This window comes from Saimiri boliviensis, chromosome 12 (genome assembly GCF_048565385.1).
Source record: "Saimiri boliviensis isolate mSaiBol1 chromosome 12, mSaiBol1.pri, whole genome shotgun sequence".
Taxonomy (NCBI): domain Eukaryota; kingdom Metazoa; phylum Chordata; class Mammalia; order Primates; family Cebidae; genus Saimiri; species Saimiri boliviensis.
Window position 1 is genome coordinate 85,788,074 of NC_133460.1, and position 21,171 is coordinate 85,809,244.

General features: G+C 56.9%; 1 protein-coding gene and 1 long non-coding RNA gene across 2 annotated transcripts; one reads left to right on the plus strand and one right to left on the minus strand.

Annotated features, from left to right (window-relative positions):
* Positions 1–8,406: 8,406 nt before the first annotated feature.
* On the minus strand, positions 8,407–11,849 carry LBX1 (ladybird homeobox 1). Its single transcript, XM_003945140.4, has 2 exons — positions 10,692–11,849; positions 8,407–9,990 (listed from the first exon to the last, which is right to left on the minus strand). Exons 1-2 carry the CDS (start codon positions 11,014–11,016, stop codon positions 9,470–9,472), a joined length of 846 nt encoding a protein of 281 aa, XP_003945189.3. The 5' UTR covers positions 11,017–11,849; the 3' UTR covers positions 8,407–9,469.
* Positions 11,850–17,707: 5,858 nt separating this feature from the next.
* Positions 17,708–20,943, plus strand: LOC120362532 (uncharacterized). Its single transcript, XR_012512922.1, has 3 exons — positions 17,708–18,174; positions 18,379–19,278; positions 19,997–20,943. It is a non-coding gene; the product is annotated as an uncharacterized LOC120362532 (long non-coding RNA).
* The last annotated feature ends 228 nt before the right edge of the window (positions 20,944–21,171 follow it).

A 21,171-nucleotide genomic window follows, 5' to 3' on the forward strand; every position in this document is an offset into this window, starting at 1 on the left:
CGAGTGAGCGCTTCTGTGTGTGCACGCTCACGTGCGCGCGAGTGCACATGAATATGGTTGCTAGTGCGCGTTCCTGAGAGCGAGGGCGCGCGTGGAAAACGAGCAGATCTCCATCCTCCCCTTCCCTGCAGCCCACCGGTTCCCAGGACGACGCTCAAATGTCAGTCCTAGGCCACCCAGCCAGGTCACTGAGTTTCCGAGGGAGACTCGGGCCCCTACCTTGCCTCGAATTCCCTTCTACAGAGCCAGTTCCATCCAGCCAGACGGCCTGGAGCACTCAGCGCCCAGCCGGGGGAACTGGGAGGCCCAACGCCCGGCCGCAGCCAAGCGCACGGCTGGCCTGGTACGGGCGAGAGGCCGCCAGAGAAAGCGCAGGCGGAGCCGGGGGTCACCGAATAGACTTTCAGGGCCGCTGCGGCGCGGCCGGAGACGAGGAGGACAAGCGGCTGAAGGGCTGTGGGGGTGAGGAGTGGTGGTGGGGGCGGACAAAGGGACAACGTGGTGGCGGACGAGCCAGGGCCAGGGAGGGCCGTTGTGGCTCCTGCTCTTCGGGCCGAGGCACCCACCACGGGTTGGTTATTAACGCGCTGGGAAGTCCGCGAGCCGCCCAACTTTCTTCTCTTTAATGAGCCTAGAAGAAGAGGCTGCCCTAAAGGGGTTTGTTCATTAAAGATGTAGCTGGAGGAATATTGTCTCATTAATTATCTGGTTTTAATTACACTCCTACCCTTTGAATTCAGAGATAGGAAAAGTTGATTTGTTGGCGCCGCCCCCTTTAGCTTAACGGTTCGGCGGGGCTAGGGGACGGGAAGGGGCTGCTTGGGGACTGCTTGCGCCCAGGAGGGTATGGGCAGGCGTCTGGGGTATATCCGGCCAAGAATCCCTTTGCAACGTGTCGCCATGCCTGGGTGTGTGTGCATGGACCTAAGTGTGTCTGAGTGTGTGTGACCACGTGCAGCTGAGAGGACATGTGGACGTGACCTGGGTGTCTATGTGTGCTCCCCGCCTGCGTGTAGCTGTGTGTCTGGGTGTACACATGGGTAGCTGAGTGTGTCTACAGACAATTCTGAGCAGGGGTCTAGGTGAACAGTAACGTGACTGGGTAACTGTGTCTGCGGTGTCTAAGTCGGTGGCTTCCTGCCTGTCAGTTCAAGTGACAGTGTCTGACCTCATCTCTGGGTCTCTGCTGTGTGTGCCTATATCCCTGTGTAGTTTAATGTTGCGGGGCAGGGTGAGGGTCCATAACTGAGGCATCCCAGGGGCTGGACTGCTCCAAGGACATGGCTCGGTTTCGAGGGTCCCCAGAGCTAAGAGGCCACGGGGTAAACCATGGTCCTGGAGGGGAGAGAGTTATTTGAGGGGGGTGCTTGTCCCTGCCTGGTCCCTTGTCAGGCCCTGTGCGGCGCTAAAGCGGGGGCCGTTTTCCCTTTAAATCGCGGACACTTTGACAGGGGACATTAAGGACCCGGCTGCTCAGGCTGAGCAGATCATAAAACCGGACAGGCAATTTCTGCTCCCGCCAAATAGCCGGGCAAACTCGTTCTGCATCTTTGGTTTTAATGCACTAAACTGGCAGCTAAGCAGGGAGCGAGCAAAGTGGGGGGCGGGGAGCCCCCCATACACGGGCGGGCGCACACACCGGCACAGGCGCAAACACCCCTTCACACCCTTGGGCCCCACGCCCCGCCCCTGGTCCCCCCCACCGGTGGAATTATCAACTAGAATTTGATTAATATGCAAATCGCAGGCAAACAGCTCCATATAATTCTTTCAGTGGAGAGTAATTAATCACCAGTTAAAGCAAATTAATACATATATCAATTTTGTCAGAAACATGCTTAGTTCAATCGCCCGTAAAATTGAAGTTTGAAGTATTAAGAGGCTCTGCAGAAACGCCAGGACTAAAACTTTCAAATTGATCCTATTTAGTAATCAATCAGGCTCTCCCCTCAGGTTAATCTGCCTAATTTTTCATCTCAAATCATACACTTTACTGACACGCCATCTAGCAAACAGTCGATAAAAAGTTAACAAAAATGATAACGACTCCAGCCAGAGCCATTGTGCAGGGCGAGTGGGCGGCAGCGGCTTTGATTACATTTCGGGGTGGTTGGGGACTTGGTTTTTCACTGGGCCACAGGTTTGGAGCTTCCCCGGGCAGTCGAAGCCTCCCTGCCCCACCAACTCTTGTCTGCTGCTGGCTGCCTTCTCTGCAAATGGATTCTTCCCAGAACATCAGAACACCAGCAGCCTTTCCACCGAAGTCACCTAAACCAGCTAGCCCCTGCCCCACTCCCATGTTTGCATAAACTGCCAGGAAGCTGGTGCCTTGTGTGTTTGTGGCAACTGTGAGCTGAGTCTCTGTCACTTGCTTGTATTGTATGTCTAAAGTGGGGATGGTGTGTATGTTTAACGGCAAAGGTTTATCTGTTAATTCTTACGTGTGCTGCTAGCTGCCCATATTTGGGCAAGTTTGCTGTGTCATATGTGACTGTGCTATGTTTCCAGGCATCCTGTGTGTCTGTGGGTCACTGTGGGTGTGTACTGGGTTTCTGCAGTGTTTGTCTATCTAACTGGGTGCCTGCCTTGTGTGTGATTACATTGTTTCTGGGGTGTGCCTCTGTTGGCTGTGAGCCTGTGGGCCTGTCTGGGCTTACCCTTCGTCTGCATGTGGACCTGCGGTCCCAGGAGACCACAGGCAGATGGATCAATCGGCCCCATCATAGACATCAGGAGAGAGGAGACAGTCCCTATGAAGACCCAGACACTTCACCTTGAAGAGCCTCTGGGAGACGGAAGGGGAAGATATTACCTCTTTCCTACCTTGGTGCCTCTCCCAGCCTTTGGGTTGGCAGAGGTATGTGAGAAAGGGGAGAAGAAGGCTCACTTTTCTTGTCGGAGGAGGCTCCCAACCTGGATCTCCCTTTCTTAAGAGTCTTGGGCCCCTGAATTTGGGAAGGGTTGGGGTGCAGACACTTGGGGATCCCTCCTTCCCATGTGTTCAGATGTTGCCTCTACACTCAGATCCACTGGTTACCGGGATACCTTCAGGTAACCAATCTCCCTTCCCCACTGTATCTGTCCCCTTTAACAGACAAATAGCCACATCCAGCTCTCCATGGGGAAGCCTGCACAGGCCCGCAGGCACACACCAATGCACAGCAGTCCCTGAACACACTTGCACACGTACAAACCAGATTCCAAAGTGGGCAGGACTCATTCACTCCCAACTCTGCTTGCAGCCATGTACATATTGCCATTTGTACCCTCCCCAGTTTGGGCAGGGCTGAGTCCCCACAGAGAGGAGGAACTTCCTTTGAGTGAGCTGGGCGAAGCGAGGCCTTCCAGCGCTACCCGGGACTGGTACAGCCACGGGCAGATCTGCAGGTAACTCCAAAGACAAAGGTTCAGCCCGGTGACCAGCTTGAATGGGACCAGGCAGGCAGGGCAGCCTGGCCATTACCCAACTACACAGCAGAGGATGTCCCCCACCCCCACAACCTGTTTTCAAAGAAGCAGAGTCCATGCCTCTATGGTGCTTACTCACTAGCCTCAGCTGCCCTCAGAATACACTTCAACCCAGGCTGAAAGTTCTCCATCCCATCTTCTGCTTAGTTCTCTCCTGAGTCCTCTTCCCTGTCAGGCCATGTGCTCCCTGCCCCCAGCATTATAAATGTAAATTTCAGTAGCCAGCTTGGTCAAAATGTTTGGAGCTAGGATTCTGGTTGTCTGTCTGTAGCTTCAATTCCACATGAATATTCATTCTCCCGGCTATCTGCTCACACCAGCTCCCTGCACACCTCACCCACTATGGGCATCATTTACCTGCTGGTCACACCCACTCAGTGACAGCTTTACTCTTTTCCTCTCCATTGTACAAATTTAGTCACACCTAGCTGCACACGCTAGTTTGCAACAATCGGTTGCAGGAATGCAGCGGCACACACCCAGTCCCACGCTCTGTTTCCATCAATCAGCTGCACATGCTCAGTTTCTCAGTTGCACATACTCGATGCCACACTCAGGAACGTGCCCTTGCTAGTCTCCATGCAGCCTACCACACACACACCCGCAGCCCCAAATCCCAGAACTGGCAGCTGTTAAGAGAAGACAGGGTGATTTGCAGACAGCAGCCCTGGACTTGGAAGTGCAGATGTGGTGCCCCAGGAAAACTCAAGGTGGGAATTCTCCTCCCTCCGGGGTGCTGGCCCCCAGGAACTCCCACCTTCCTTTGCTCCAGTCCCTGAGCCTGTCCTCTAGGGGATTCAGCCTGTGGACACACCCAGGGGTCAGATTCCAAGCTCCTCAAGACCTGTCAGTGTCTGCCAGGGACCTCCACTCCACGCAGTCCAGTACAGTGATGCAGCCATTTCCCATACACCTCTTCACATACCTACAACCTACCCACCACTACCCAGTACACCCAGTTCTACTCTCCTTCATTCCCACCCACCTCAAAGCCACATGTACTTCATTTCACATCAGCAGCCTCCTGCTAGCTAACCTTCCTGACCCCAGCCTATTCAGGTTCTCTGTTCCTTCCACATGTCTTGTAACCCCTGACCTTACCTACCTTGCCCCCTTATCTGGCTGCCCTCTCTATGTCTCCCAGGCTTTCTATGGCGCCCTCTCAGATGAATGCGTTTGGGGAGCATATGTATTGGCCCCACAAATCACTTTCTGGGCTCCAAGAGGGGCTAGCTGTTGCGGATGGGAAGCCAAGCTTAGGTGCCTCTGGGTTCAGGTGACTGGAAAAGCCAGGGTGGGGTGAGTGGACTTCCCTGGACTTGGCGGCTCAGAGGGATGGGGAGGAGGGTCCCCGCGGCGACGGGCAGGGGCGGAGGGGAGGCGCGCGGCCCCAGCCCGTCCCTTTCAGGGGGGACTCATGCATCAAACTTCAATTTTCCGGACGATTGAATTAGTGATTTTTTTTCTCCTGATCTAAAATACACTTAAGTCTTTGGGATTAATTACCACGTTCTGGTCCCTCAGACTGGAGTATTACTTATCAGAGCTGCGTCTGACACCGGTCCGACACCTCGTAAAATAAGGAACTGCGCCTCCCGGCCTCACCCCGCGCCGCCCGCTAGGCCACCGAGCCGGGAAAGGAGGAGCGAGGGGAAGCCGAACTAGCGGGATCGGCAGTCCGCGCGCGCCGAGGGGTCCCCAGACTGGAGAGCAGAAACCGCCCGAGTCCCGGGACTTGGCAAGCCCCGCCTAGCCCCGGGACACAACCGGGAAAAGAGAGACAAAGTCAAGCCGCCTCTCCTGGTCAGCCGGGAACCAACAGTGGGTCCGCAGAGATCCCAGAGTTTTGGGGGAACAGATCGGCAAATGGCTCTAGGCGGTGATGGAACTCGGGCCCAAAGAGCAGGCGCCTAGAGGATCCCAAGCCTTAACGAGCTATGCCCATAGACTGGGCGTAGGGCCCACAGCCCCTCACACAACCCACGCCACGCTCACTCGCACACTCAGATCAAGAGAAGAAACAGACACGCAATGCACAAACCCGGCTCCTTTGGAGCTCACACGTGGGCGAACACACCACCAACAGCCGTATTCCGAGACAGGCCTGACAGGGGCGGGCTAAGAGTCCTTGGGCTCGCACGTGGGTTTTGAGACCCTCTGGCATCGCGGGTCCCAGCGGCAGCGCCGGAGGCACAGCCAAGGCCGTCCGAGGACGCGCAGGTAGCAGACTTCTTCAGAACTGGGGGAGCTAAGTAGAGAGTGGGCTTAGAGCCCTGGCCTCCTTGGATTCCAGACCCTCGCCTCCGCCTACAGCCAAGCCCCTCCGCCATTCCCTAGGGCTGCTGTCTTCCTCGCAGCCTCTCTGCGCAATAGGGCCCAGAGATAAGTCCCAAGCCCAGGTGCTATTCCAGGCAGAGTCGGGCCTTAACAGAGCGGAAGCCCACCGGGAACCTGATGGAGGCAGCGAATCCCTCAGAACAGAGAACACTGCGGAGTGGCTCAAATCCACTTCCCACATCGTGCGGGACGGAGCCCGCAGGGCGCTCTCGCGTGGCCTCTTTAGCTCGGGTTCAGCCGAGGCTCCCACGTACACTTCGTTCCCCCTTCCCTCCGCCGCAGCTCTGGTCCTTCCTTCCGCTGGCCCTCTTTTCTGGCCTATGGAAACAACGAATTACATCTAGCCTTTCGAGGCCCGGGTCCCAAGCCACCTCCTCCGTGAAGCCCCCAACACCCTGGTAGCCACCTCTCAGTGTTTTGCAACTGGCACGGCGTTATCCCTCGGTCCGCTTCTCCTGCTAGCGCTGGGGGTGCTTCGGGTCTTGCCCACTAGACTAGGAGCTCCTTGAGGGCAGGAAGCGGATCTGATTTGTTTCAATTTTCCCAGCCCCCTGCGCGGCCTGGCGCAGAAAACACTCGCAATAAACATTTGCTGAACTGAATTGCGTTTTCTCCTTATTTTATTAATCCTTCCCCTTCCTTCTTTCATTCTTTCTTTTCCTCCTTCCTTCCTCCCTCGTTATTTTTTATTTCTTGGTTATATTCAATTGTCATGTTTTTCAGGCTCATTAAATCCATTTAGAGACAAAAGAATAAAAGGCAGAAGGGGAAGGGCGGGGGAGGAAAGAGGGGGAGGGGAGGAGAGGGGGGAGGCCAGAGAAGCAAACAAATAACCCGCTTTAACTAGACGGGCGGATAAATGGCCCCGTTTCTCCTCAGCCCCGTTGCGCCTGCTTAGCTGCGCGCCCCGCGGGCGCCGCAGTTCGGGTGGGCTCAGCCCTGGGGCCGCCCCCCTCCCCAGCCCGAAGGGACCCAGTGGGGCCCGGCCCAGGGCCGCGAAGCAGGGAGCGGCCGGAGGTGCCAGGGCCGCTTCATTGGGATTCATGAGCGTGTTGGGCGGGCGGCCCCGGGCTCCGGGCGCTGGGCGGGGGCCGGGTGGGGGGGGGGCGCACGGCGGGCGCAGATGCCCGGGTGACCGCCCCGCCGCGGTCCCTGCGCCGCCTTTGTGCCGAGGAGGCGCGCGCGGGGACCTAATCCATCAAATTGTCTACAAATTGTGAAGAAAATTCAAAAACCATATGGTCGCCAGCGCCGGCGCGCTCTGGGCTGCGGAGGGCCGCGGCCGTGCCCGCACCGGGAGCCGCGGGGGGCTGGGCCCGGCTATTGTCGCCTGTCAGCGGCCGCCCGGGCCCATTCGTCCCGGCCTTCATGGTCCGCGCTGCGAATTACAGACCCATCCATCCTAAGAGAGGGCGATTTTTGTCGCCCGGGAGGAACCGGCCGCACGCCCGCCCCGCTGCCCTGCCGCCTCCTTCCTTTTCTGCTCCTTCTCTCTCTTCTCCTCTCTTCCCATTATTTTTTCTCCCTCTGTCACTGTCTCCCTTTCTCCGTTTCTCTGTTTCTTTCTCTCTGTCCTGACTCTGTGGCTCTTCGCTTTCTCTCTCTGCTTTTGGAGTGTCTTTCTGCGCTCCTATTTTTTTTTTTTTTTTTCTGTTTCTCTCTGTCTCTTCGTTTCCTCCTGGACACGCACGTTCCTGGCTCGGGCCTGGGGGCCCCATTGCCCGCCCGAGACCAGATGCGCATTTCTCACATCAATTTTGCGGAGAAAGAGAGCCCAGCGGCCCGGAGGCGGGACCCCACTCCGGTGACAGCGGCCACTCGCCAACCCAGCGACAACAAAAGCCCGGAGAGAATCCTGCTCTGTCCGGGAAAGTGAAAGCGGCCTTGGGGCGCCGCAGACCCGAGAGAGTGCTTGCAAGATCCAATCCTCTGCCCCCAGCAGAATGCGGGGGGGGGGGGGGGGGGTGGGAGCAGAATTTGTTAATGTTGCCAGAAATTCACCCCAGCTCCCAGACGCTTGGGCTTACATTTCCAGGTGCCCACATTCGCAATTCAGCTTGGCCTTGATGCCTTTGGCCTCTCGCCCCCTACTCCCCAAGGAGGAGGCCCTCGGGGCTGGAACCGAAACTTGGGAGCCCGAAGGCTCCACCCCTTGTCTAACTGAGTGATACCTGCAGTGCTCCCGCGGCTCAGCCTGTTTATCAGGGAGCGCAGGGAAAATGCCTGTGCGTCTGGGGTGGGATGCAAGAACTGTAGGGCAAGTTCACCCCTCTCACCCTTTGTTCAACGCAAATTAACGTTGTACTATGGTGTGCCTTCCCACACACAGGCATTTTCTCCCAGCATTTCACGGCTCGCTTTTTACCCCGACCTGGCGAAGCCCGCATCTCTCCCGATTTAGTAGCTGCCTCGGGTTTAAGGGCAGAAGCGCCTCCTCCTGCTGCTCCCCCCTCCCCTCACTCTAAAGCCTGCCCTGAAAATCCCCCCAAACCTCCAAGGCTGGGGCGACCGGCGAGAAGCAGCGGCAAGAAGCCCAGCCTGCCGCTGCTCCTCGGAAAAGGGCCGCTCACTCAAACACGGTCGCCGCCGGTTCTAGTAAAATGGCAAAGACTTTATTTATTGGAGAAAGAGGCCTTGGGTACAGTCTGGGGAGGAGAGGGCAAGGAAGGAACAGGGAAGGGGCGCTCGAAACCCACCCTCATCTGGCCACCCTCCTCGGGCCAAGTCGAGCTAGGAGTGGGGTGTTCAAGGTGTCAAGAGACACCCAGAGCTGCGGAGGAGATGGGGTGAGGGCTTGGGTCGGCCTCCCTCTCTGTCTCTGTCACATGCAAAAAAATTCTATAAAGAGTACAAAATAATTATAGGGCTTTGGGTTCTGTTTTCGGTGGTTGGTTGGTTGGATTTCCCCCTGCATTGTCCCTAAGAGCCGGACTCCAACAGTCAGTCCGAGGAAATGCAGAGGGAGGGAAGAATCTTAAAAATAGAATTAGTGGGCATTAGGAGGCAGAAATGGCATTGAAAACAGACTTCTCTCTCAGAGGGTGGGGAGGAAAGATCGATTTTGAAACTTGCAAGTCAGGACCCGGCTGCCCCCCTCATCCCCTTCCCACTCAAGGAAAAAAGGCAGGAGGAAACAGAAGTCAACTGCAATAGGCCGAGGGAGGCGAGGAGAGAGTGGGCCGGTGCATTCGCCACATGCAGAGAAAAATCGAAACAGCCGGAGCTGCCCGTCCTCTAGACTGCAGGGTCAGTGTTCGCAGCCCTGGGTTCTGCCTCGCCTTCAGCAATCCCGGCAGCCCGAGAGCTTTGAAAACATCGAAATCTCCGAGATTTAAAAAATAAAAATAAAAGAAAAAAAATCAGGCTGCGGTGGGAAGAACCCGCTATATAGGTTTAAATATTTATACAGAAGCCATACAGAATTGCACGGCGAGGGCTTCCGGGGCGGCGAAGGCCGCTGGCTGCAGCCGGCCCGGCCGGCCAGCCCAGGTTTATTGCTTCGTGAGGGCAGAGGCGGCTGCCAGGAACTGAGTCCGGGGCCGGGGACAGGGGAGGAGGCGGGAGTTGGCAGAGGAGGTCCCAGCTCCCCTTGGCGGTCCGGTCCGGGAGGTGGTGGGCTTTCGGGCGCTAGGAACCCAGGGCAGCGGAAGACCTGGAGTGCCGCTCAATCGTCCACGTCGATCTCTTCGTCTTCCTCGTCCTCCGAGCAGTCCTGGCTGCTGGCCGGCTGGTCCGTGAGCGGAGAGGCAGGCGAGAGCTGCAGGGGGCCAGCGCCCGGGGCCTGCGGGGCGCCTGGGGGGAGGACCGGAGAGCCCGGCCTCGATTTGGCCCTGCCGCAGCCGCCGCCACCGCCGGCTGTGGCCTCCGAGTTCTGCTCGAGTTCGGCCAGCGCCACGATGTCCATCTGCCCGCTGGGGCCCAGTTTCTTGGCGGACTCTACGTCGGCCTTCATCTCCTCCAGGTCCCGCTTGAGCTTAGCGCGCCGATTCTGGAACCAGGTGATAACTTGCGCATTGGTGAGGCCCAGCTGTTGCGCGATTTGGTCGCGATCGGCGGGGGACAGGTATTTCTGGTACAGAAAGCGTTTTTCCAATTCATAGATCTGGTGATTGGTGAAGGCCGTGCGCGACTTTCGCCGCTTCTTAGGGGTCTGCCGCTGCCCAAAGATGGTCATCCCGTCGCGGCCTGGGAGGAAAGGACAGTGTAGGCTCGCGTCGGGAGAGAGGAAGCCCCACCCTGGCTCTTCCCCCCATAACTCCGTACCCCACCCAGGCCTGTCTGGCCTGCAGTCTACCAATGTTCCCTTCTCAGATTTAATTCGGCCTCCAGGACCAGGGCAAGCCTTGGCTACGGCAAACCTTCTGTCTTTGGTCTCCCAGAAGTCCCTAGGAAAAATTGTTTTGGTCTCTGTCCACTACCTAAGAGTTGGTCGGAAAGACCTAAAGTCTCTGAGAGTATGAGAAAGCCAGACAGGGACACCTTAATTGCGATGTGAATGTTGGTTCTCCATCCCTTCCCAATCATTTAAACCTGCCCTACCCAGAAGGTCCCAGCAAAAGACTCGATTCCCCACGCCGAGTAACTGGGCTAAGAGCTCCCAGGACACAGGGAATGCAAGGGAGCCCGGCAAAGCACGCAGACTGTGGAGAGAGGTTGGGTTCCCACCACCCCTCTCCGGCCACCCCCCAACTCTGGCCTACCCAGAGGCCCCTAGGAATTAAGAACTGGGTTCCGTCCCACCTATCTTCACTCCCATAAGCAGCTGCTCAGGCTAGAAGGCCCTGGTGGCCGGAGCGGGCAGAGGCGAGCAGAGGCATAGGGCACGAAGCGCTCAGGGCACAGGGCGCCAGGCGCTGGGTGCAGGGGAACCCAGCAGCTGCGCCTACCTTCGGCTGCCTGCAGAACGCTGACCTCCAGCCCCTTAAACGTCTTGCTGGCGAGCTCCTCCAGCGCGCACAGCGGCGAGGTCTGCGAGAGCAGCGCGCGGCCCGCCAGGGGCAAGCCGCCCGGCGCGTGCTTGTCCGCGGCGGCCAGCAGGTGCGCCGCCCCGCACAGCGAGTAACTTCTCCGCACAGACGGCTTGTTGAGGATGTCCTCGATGCTGAACGGCGTCAGTGGCTTGTTGGAGTTGGCGGGCGGAGGCAGGTGGTCCAGCGGGCTTCGCCGCCGCTCCTCCCCCGGCGCCGCCTTGCCGTCTTCCTTGGAAGTCATCTCGGCCTTGTTCGGGGGCCCGGTCTGGGCGGCTCGGGCCGAGGGGACCCAGCCCTCGGGCAGCTCGGGCGCCGGACGGCGCGGGCGGGAGGCGGCTGGTGGGAAGGAGGCCGCACTGGGCAGGACGCGGGCCGGGCGCGGGGCAGATTAGCGCGGCAGCTGAGGCGGGCAGAACAGCGCAGGGCCCCGGGAGGAGGGTGCTGACGCGGGCGCCGCCGCTGCCCGGGCTTCCAGCAATCCGGGGCCGGAGCCGGGGCGCGCTGCGCGGGGCTCCAGTTTCGCCAGCCCCGGTGCTATTTAAAGGTGTCAGGTGGCTCGGCAGTGGCTCCTGGCCCCGGGTCCTGGCGGCCGCAGTTGGAAGAGCCGAGGCGAGGGCGCCGATCCCGGACTGCGAGGGAGGCGGAGAGACTGGGCAATTGACTATTGCTAACAAGTTAGCCTTGATCGAGGTGTAATCAATTATCTCCAGCGGCACTACTCTCTCTTTCTCCTTTCTCCCTTTCTCCTCTCTTCTTTCTCTCTGTTCTCTCCTGTTCTCTCTCCCTCCCTCCCTCTCTCTTCTCTGCTCCCCCCGTCTCTCTCCTTCTCTCCCTCTCCCTCGCCCTCTCTTTCACTCTCTGTCTGTCCAATGCAGGCGGCTCTAAGTTGGGAAGCTCATTAATTAGCGGGCCGGGGGTAGGAGGAGCCGGCTGGAATTAGCCTGCCTAATGCGCCTGTCAGTCCCGGCGCCGCGCAGCGCTCGGCCCGAGCTGTTTGTAAATTACATTAGCAGCCCCTTTATTGCACCCGAACCTCGGGCAACGGAAAAGCCACCGCCCCCACCCCAAACTGCGAGCCGCGCTCCTGGCGCACCCGCCTCCCGCCGGCCTGGCTGCAAAAACAGCACCTGCCCGGAGGTCTCGATCTCTCCGACCCGGGATATGGAGCCCGAAAGGGTGGCGGGAACCCCAGCCTGGGAGGTACACGGCAGCCGCGCGGGCCAGGTAAGAGCAGGAACTGGGGTGGGCCCCGATGCCGCCTAGAGTGGACTTTGCAGAGCTGACATCAAGAGCCCAGCGCCTCTGCCCGTGACCCTCTTGCCCCTCACCCCACTGCCTGGGCGACACGCCTGGGGAGAGGGAATCTGAAGCCCTCCTGGGCTGGCCCTCAGGAGGTCAGAGTCGGCTCGGCAGCCCTGGATGTGCGACGCGGGAAGGGGGTGGAGGACCCCAGGGGTTGGGGGAGGGGGCTAGTTGGGCAGCTCAGCCTTCTCCACGCGGAGAGGCAGAGGAGAGAATTGTTGGTGGCTCTGGGAGCCTCTCCCCCGTCCTGATTCCCGAAGCGGCTGCCCTACCTCCTCTGGCAATCTTGCACTCTTTCCACCAGCATCCGCTCCCCAGGCTGGCTGGGGCCACCGTTGGCCTGATGATGGGCGTCTGACGGGTAGCCGGGCCAGGTGCCGGAGCTAACGGGGCCGGCTCGGTTCCTCCCCGCTGCGCTCCGCCCGGGCCCCGACCGGGGCCCTGCTGCCGGCCCCGCCTAGCTCAGTGCCCGGCTAGAGTGTACGGCCAGGCCGACTCCAGCTGTTCCGGATGCGGGGCGGGGGCCAGGCCGTGGTTGGGGCTTTGCTCTCAGGAACTCGCAGGGAGGCCGGGCTTCTAGTTAGGCTGGGACTAGGGACCTTTGGGCCTGGGATCTGTGAATATCGAGAGCCTGTTGTGTGCATTGTTACTTGATGGTGTTTGTATTTTTGAATGTGTTTGTGGGTGGTATATTTGTGTAAATGCATGTGAACCCGCGGGTATATAGGTGGTTTGAACTCAGCTATTTCTTTCATTTCCCTGAGGCACTCCAGCAGGGCTGTGCCCTCAGGCCCTCCTCTCTTGCTACCCCATTCGGTTTCTGTGGGGCCACTGGCCCCCTTACGAATTTTCCGTTTCTGCCCTTGGAGAAAGGAGGGGAGGACCTAGAGGGGGTTGGGGTCCAGGGAGGAAAAGCTGTTCCCTCCCACACGCACAGCCCCCCACACAGCCCCGGCCCTGGCTTTGTTTGTAAACTCCTGGGTGGGTGGGCTGTGGGTTGGGAAGCACCGCTTGGACTAGAAAAGAGCCCAGAGAGGCCAGTGTGAGGACTTGTGACCCTCACGTTGGGACAGGGGTTGGGATGGCAAGACTAGAATTTCTTGCCCGTCACCCTTCATCTCTAACCCCAGAGAGGGAGTGAGCCAAGCAGGGCTGTGGGGCAGGAAGCAGGTTTTCTCTCTGGATGCCTCTGCAGAGCAGAGATAGGTTTCATGATCTGGCATTCACTTGTTTGTTCGGAATCATGGCTGGCAGCTCTTTGGAGTAAAAGGGACAGTGTCGGGAGAAAGGGTTCCTGTGTGGTGCCCTAGTGCCGTGAGTGTTGAGAAGAACTCCCTACCCTGGAATCCATCTTTGTCCTGTATTTTTCAGGGCGAAGGGTAAGCGAGTGGGGAGATGACGAGTCCTCAGAGGCAGGACTGGTGAGAATGGGAATCACAGTTCCTCAGAGCTGCAGACCCACCCCAGGGCAGACCTGTCTCTACTGCTTCCCTGCTGCCCTGGGAGCCACTAGGTGATGCTGACCTAGCAAACGTGGAGTCAGAGCCTGGAGACTGGCAGTCAGAGAAGGACCAGAGGGAGAGGGCACCAAGGAGCTGAACCTGGGTGGCTTGGAAGCTCTGGGGCCAAGAGGGGTCTGTCTCCTCTCACTTCCTACCCTCAGGATCCCACCTCGGCCTTTTCCTGCCATTACCCCAAACCCCTGACCCAGAGCTTCAGGCAAGTGACACCCCCAGTGCTAGCAGGGAGGCAGGGAGACCCCTTTAGATCCAGGAGCCAGGACCTTTGGATCCCAATCCAGTGAAAGAGAGAGAGAGAGAGAAAGAGAGAGAGAGAGAGAGAGAAAGAGAGAGAGAGAGAGAGAGAGAGAGAGAGAGAGAGAGAGGAGGGAGAGAGAGAGAGAGAGAGAGAGAGAGGAGGGAGAGAGTTCCTCCCATATTTCCACACTCTTTCTGTCCTCTTCAGTCTCTGCATTGCATCTGGTACTAGAGCCCACAGGATAAGACTTTAAGGACAAGCCAAGCCCCTGCTGTTGCCCATCTCCCAGACTCTCAAGAGCAGCAGAGTTCTGGGTTACTGAGAAGCTGACAGGAAGGGGAGGAATGTGAACTGGGGAGAAGAGGGGTCCCTCTACTTGGCTTGTTCTTTGTGTCTTATCCTGCTGGTATTGAGACCTTTAGTCTTCAGCCACACCATGTCAAAAGGAACAGGACATTTTGCAATCATCTGCTAAATTACTTCCACCACTGTCACCAGATCTTCCCTGGCTGGCCTGTACCTGCTGCCCATTCCTATGGCTTGGCTCTTTTGGCCTAATCGATTGGCCTCTTGGCTAAACACACTTGGGCACACCATATGGCTGGGGGCGTGGGGTGTAGTATGAGGTGCAGGGTGTGGGGAAGCCTGTGGGACCACCCTGCCTTTTGTTGTTTTAGTTCGATTCACCCAGATCCCCTTATCCAGGCCACCTTTGGAAACCAGCCCAACTGCCCCGCCAACCTTTTCCCAGCCCAGTGGTCCCACCCCTGCCTCCACTGCTGGAAAACCCCATAGGGGTGGGGCTGGAATCTTCTGAACTCCTGGGAGCCCAAACTTCCTTGCCTCTTGTATCCATCTTGCAGAGCAATGAAGTATATTTCAGGTTTGTGTACTGACCCCTACCTGCCTCCCCTGCCAGACCTGAGGGCAGGAACCTTCACCTGGGTACTCCGATTCATCTCGGACCTTTGAAGTCCTGGGAGACACCGGGGGCTTTCACTGAATATTGGTTGAATGACTTCCCATAGAGCAAATGGGCTATACATGATTGTGCAATGTGGAGGGGGATAGTTTGGGCCCCTCAGAGGAGTTTAGAAATTAAAAGGATTCCAGAAATGAGGAGCACAGGGTCGGTGGGGGAGAGTCTGCGCTGACAGATCAGGCTCCAATCTTTCCACTCGATCTCCCCCTGAGGCCCTGTGCCGGGGCAAGGCAGACACTCTGGGGGTCTCCCCACCTCCAGTCAGCTGGGCCAGCATCCTCTCACTTGGAGCTGAAAGTAGCTGATATTTTCCTCCACAGAGGAAATACCTGTCTTCAGAGCCTAATCTGCACGCCACCCGGATCCTGAATTCCTGTTTGCTGTTTAAACAGTCAGGGTCCAGGTTTATTCTATCTCAGTGGATACGGAAGAGATGATTCTGCCAAAAATCTGCTTGCCCTCAGTTTAGGGAATATTCCAGACAAAGAGGAGGGAAAGAGCATTTCATGAATTGCCACAATAAGGGGACCCTGCAGACCCCAACAAAACAAGTTAATCCTTAACACAGGAGAATAATTCACTTAAACCCCCAAAGGCTCCATTGGATTCAATCTGGATTGTTTTGGTAGCCCCATTCATTTCCAGATTATTTGTGTAAGCACCAGCGTTGCCTCTCAGGCCAGAGTTCCTTTAGAGAAAAGCGTCTGACAGCGCTTGAAACAAGTTAACTTGACCAGCAGTGCAGATCCTTTACTGTTGTTGTTGTTATTGTTGTTTTTGTCCCATGGTGACCTGCTACGCTGAATTCAGAGTGTTTCTTCTGCTATAGAAGTGGACTATGATAGACGGCCTCCTGCCACCCAGGCTGAGCCAGGACTGCCCACTTGGTTTTTACATTTTGCCCTGGGCCACTGTCTGCAGTAACAGCAACAATAACCATGACAATAAATACCATAAGCCCTTACCTTGTGCCTGGCTCCAGGCTAAGAGTTTATTCATTTCATTTATTACTCACAATCCTTCTAGGTAGCTACCGCTCTTACCCCAATTTTACGTAATAGGAAAATGAGGCCCAGAGAAGTTAAGTAACCCATCCAGAGTCGCACAGCCTGTTTTGGAGTAATCAAGATTGGAACACTGTTTCTTTTCCTGATTTCAGTCTGTTCCCTAAATCCCTGAACCAGGGGTTTCTTAACCAGAGTTCCCCCAAGGGCTCTTTGAATGGGCTTCAGGGGCTCTGTAAACCCCAGAAATTGTGTGTGTACCCAGAGGGTCACATTTTTCTGGGAGCAATATTACATAACACCCAGGACTCTCAAAGCGGGTGGGGATCCAGAAAAGGTAAAGGCTGGAATCAGGCCACTGGGGAAGGGGGAGGGAAGTGGCCTTCTCCCAGGCGTGGGGAGCAGGGAGGCAGCTGCTTCAAAATTCAGGCTGGGCTCCAAGCCTGCTCTTGGACCTGCCCTGCTTTCTCTGGCCACACCCAGCTCTGAGGACCTCAGTTAGCAGGAAGAGGTGGAGGCAAGGTCTGAGGGCAGGACACTCCTTTGGTCCCCTCCCTGATTCTCCCCTTACTTCTTTTGTGAGCTGAATTCCTTCAGGGCACTGTGATGTGGTGGCCATACCACAGGGGCCAGCCTCCTCCAGGCATGGCAGTCCTGCATGGAAGCAGAGGAGAGTGCTTCTCCTCTGGAAATGTTGGGGGGCATAGACAGACCACTGAGTGACAGAGACCAGCAGGGAGAAGAGACAAGTTCCCAACGAAGCTCAAGCCCATACTCTGCAGCCTCTGGAACAGCCTTCTTTTTTGGTTCGAAGCTTTTGCTCCCCTCATCCAGGGGTTGGGATGCGTTGTGTCCCTTCCTTTCCTGGCCCCTCCTAGTTTGTCTGTAATGCCCAACTCGTCTCCAGGGGGAAACCTCCTCTGCCCGGTTCAGCTCCTCTGTGCTCCTTAGCACATTCCCCTGGGTGTCAGTGTCACATTGCCAGGAATGTGCTGCTTTGTTTGTCCTGCCTCTCTCTGTCTGTTGTGAACTTGGGAAGGAAGAACCTGAATCACCTCTCCATGCCCCCATGCCAGCCCAGCCTACACCAAGGTCTCCAAGCATTTGTTGAGCAGCTAAATAAATAATCAAGGGACAAAAAGAGAGCCAGACATGGAAGTTAGCCTGTGCCTCAGAGAGAGGACAAGGGGTACAGGGGAAGGATAGGTGCGTTGGTTTGGCCAGCTGCCTGCAGATGTGTGCGGCACTCCTGCTGCTCACACCAATACACACAGAGGGGCCCAGAGACATCCTCTAATGCTTTTTGGCTACGGAGTGAGTTTCCTGAGTTGTGGACTCAGCTGCAGTGGCATGGTCTGACTTAATAATGAACTTCATTCACTTTTTGTGTGTTTGAGATGAGTCTTACTATGTCACCCAGGATGGAGCGTGCAGTGGCACAATCTGGGCTTACTGCAACCTCGGCCTCCTGGGCTCAAGTGATCCTCCCACTTTAGCCTCCCAAGTAGCTGAGACTACAGGCGTGGGCCACCATGAGTGGCTACTTTTTGTATTTTTTGTAGAGATGGGGTTTTGCAATGTTGCCCAGGCTGGATTTTTTTTTTTTTTTAAATAGGATTGAGGCCAGGCACAGTGGCTAAGCCTGTAATCCCAGCAGTTTGGGAGGCCAAGGCGAATGGATCACTTGAGGTCGGCAGCTCGAGAATAGCCTTCCTAACATGGCGAAACACCATCTCCACTAAAAATACAAAAATTAGTTGGGTGTTATGGTGTGCACCTGTAGTCCCAGCTACTCAGAGGTTGAGGCAGGAGAATCACTTGAACCCGGGAGTTTGAGGTTGCAGTAAGTCGAGATCGCACTACTATACTCTAGCCTGGGTGACAGAGTGAGATTCTGTCTAAAAATAAAAAAATAAAAATAAAGAAAGAGAGAAAGAAAGAAAGAGAGAGAGAAAGAAAGAAAGAAAAAAGAAAATAGGATTGAACCCCCATCATTCATTGCATCCAGAAGCAGAGAGGAAGAATGGACAGAAGATGGGAGGTGACGGGCAGGCAGGATGGCAGGAAACAGACACCCACCCACCACCCCAGTAGTCCAGAGGTCTATGAAGAGGATTAAGGAACCTAAGTAAGTGTGTGGGGGTGGGGTGGGGAAGAATCTGGTTCTGTTCCCAATGGAGGTGGCATTTGAGTTGAACTTTGTAAACCCAGGAGCATGTGAATAGGTGCAGAAGGAGGGACCATCCTGGAGGCAAAGGGAACTACCAAGCACAAAGCCAAAGATGCCACCCTAAGAGAGGATCCAGAGTCCCCCGTATCTCCTCCCTCTGTTGTCCTGGCGGTGCGCTGCTGGGTAAGGGTGAAACCCTTAGTCCCTTGTTTTCCCCCAGCAGGTCTGCAGCCTGGAACCCGGGGCTGCCGGGCTCCAGGGATGGCTATTTATTTATTTATGGGGTGGGGTGGGGTGGGGTGGGGTGGAGTGAGGGGTGGGAATGGGATGAGAGAGGCTGCTTTCCTGAGCCTACAATTGGGGTTTCCTTCTCCTTTTCATCCCCAGAAACTCCAAGAGCTGACCCTCTATGTTACTAACCCAGACGGCCCAGAAACGTCGCAGTCCGAGCAAAAACCATGAATGGTGGTCAGCTCCCTCCCTTTCACAGAGGTCTGTCTCACTGCTGTGGCGGGGCGCTGGGCTCAGGCCAGGCATGGGGCCTGGGCTAGGCCAGGTGGAAAGGCGGAAGGCCGAGTTGGGACAGACGAGGAGACCAAGGAGCCGCCCACCCGGTAAACGGACATAGGAAAGGCCTGAGTCAGGCTTCTCCTAATAAATGAACTGCACGTGAATAATTCAGCAGTCGCGCGGGGGCCCGTTGCATTAGCGCCGCCGCTGCGTGGCGTCCCAGACCCCGCGGAGGGGAGCAGGCCACTCCTCAAGGCCCTTGAAGAGGGAGTCGTGTAGAAGATCCCCTGCCCAACAGTATCCTGGATTCTACCCAGGTCGAATGGGAGAGCCTCCCCGTTCCCAACTCCCTCGGCCTCAGTGGATCAGGGGGCCGCCTGCTGGGCAGTCTACCCTAACTAAGCCGCTCCTGTGTCCCAAGATCTCGGGCAAGAGAAGACAGGCGGTGAGACGGAGTCAGAATAAAGAATGCGGATGTCTGACCTGCGGAAAACTCAGCATCTGCAGTGCCCAGCCGCTCAGGGAACGTGGGCAGCGTGGCTCCAAGCACAGTGAAGACGCCAGGCTCAGGCTCGGATCTGAGATCAGAGCCGGGATCCCTCGGAGGTGCCTCGTCATGGCCGGGATTTTCCTTGCCCTGAAGTGAGGCTCCAGGGAAGTTGCAGGACCCTCCGCCCTCTCTGAGCTCCCACGTACTTGAGCCTCTCCCCGTCTTTCTTGGGCCTGTGGATGCAATTCTCGCCGCACCAGACTCCCCTGTCTCCTGGAGCCCTCTAGGTACAGTCCGTAGCACCTGAAGCCTAATTTCGTTTGGGCGGAACCCAGCCCCTTTGTCTCTTCCTAATTCCCACGATCCCTGGCTTCCCGATCCTGAGGAATTGCATTCATCGCGTCCCACACCCACCAACGCTCAATCCCTCCAGTTTCACCCCAGCCCCTTTCACTTCCATTAATTAGGCCACCAGCCCTCCCCCCACCCATCTTCCTCCTCCTCCTCTTTCTCCTTTCCGCTTCCCTCCGCCTCTATGTATTTCTTTCTCATTCGTTTCTTTTCAAAGTTTGGTGAGGTGCCACCCACCGCAGCCCTGTCCCCTAGGGAGGCCTGGACTAACTCTGCCACCCTCGTGGCCTTAGCCCGGACTGAGTCTCGAGGGGTTTCTGGAAGGCGGCAGCCAGGGCAGCTCGGGTGTCTTCTACAGAGACGGGTGAGGGGGGCTGGCGATTCCCCGGCCTCAGATGGCTCTGCCACCGGCTGGCTGTGTGGTCCTGGGTAAGTCTTTCCACCTCTCTAAGCCTTGACGGTGGTAAAAGGCAGGAGATTTAGAGAAGGTGTTGGGAGACTAAACCTTTTCATTCGTTTGAGAAAGGGAGTCGCCTGTGTTGCGGCCTAAGGAGGAAGTGAGTTTCTCGAGAATTCTAGATCTGAAATAGCCATTTGTTTTAACGAATATTTTGGGAGCAGCTGATAGCTGCTTTTTATTTTTCTTTTTTATAGCCGATGGGGTGCCGGGCGTTAGAACCCTTCCCTCCAATCCTCACCATGTCTCCATTTTGCCAAAGAAGAAACTGAGGTTAAGGTCGCGATGCCCTGGCCAGCACCAAAGGTGGGATTTGAACACAGATCGCGTTTGGAGCGGCTCTAGTGTTTAAGCCACATAGTATGACATTGGACGGGTGAATTGAGCCCTCGCAGGGCCTGGAGTGACCTAAGGCGAAAGGAGTTGGGCTGAATCTCCAGGTGTTCCTTTCTTTCTGCCCTAAGAAAGCTTTGGAATTCTTATTTTTAGGTAAACGATTTTGGCAGTGCCCGGAGAAGGATAGAAGTAAGACCCAAGGAGGAACTTCCTGCATGCTACGGGAGACCCCCTGGGGCGAGGAGGCGCGGGCAGCCTTCCCCCGGCCAAGGGAGCAGCCATCGATCTCGGATCTATTTTTCCTCAAGAGTCTGTCCTGTGGGGCCCGGGGCCCAGTCCCCAGCCGCAATCTTGGACCCAGCGGGAGAAGGGGCTCGGGGAGGAGGGCGCATCCCCAAACCCAGGACCGACGGCAGCCCTAGCCAGTCCCGCTCTCTCCCTCTCCAGGGGCCTCTCTGTGAGGTCGAGTCCTCCTAGCTGCAGAGGGTAGGGAGCTGGCTATAGGGCAGCAGAGTGGAAGCCAGGGCCTGGGACCCTCTGGTTGGGTAAGGAGGGGCTGGAGTCCGGCTCCCAGTGACCCAGTTCCCAGTCCCAGCCGTGGGGTCGCAGGTGGTGGCCCAGACAGGCCACGGGTCCCTTGCCACAAGTCCCATTAGTTGTATTTATGTTTCACTTTATTGTTTTTTTTTCCTCCTCCCTTATTATTGTCTCACTCTGGAGGAGGCAAAGGATATAATATATTCATCTTTATTATACCAAATCTGTGTGAAGCATTTAATAAAACGCTGTTTCCCCACAGCCAGGGATATTAGCGTGAGCTATTCTTAACTTAATGCTCCTGGACGGAGGGCGCCGTTGCCACAGCGCCTGCTGCCGGCGGGTCTCGGGAAGCGCAGGCCCTGGCCGCCGAGCTGCCCGCGCAGGTCCAGCGCTCCGGTGGCCTTCTGGCCTGCTCGTCGAAGCCCCCGTGCCCATTCTACCGCGTCTGTCTGTGACCCCTCGGCCTCCAGCCTGGGAGGAGGGGCTCGGAAGAGCC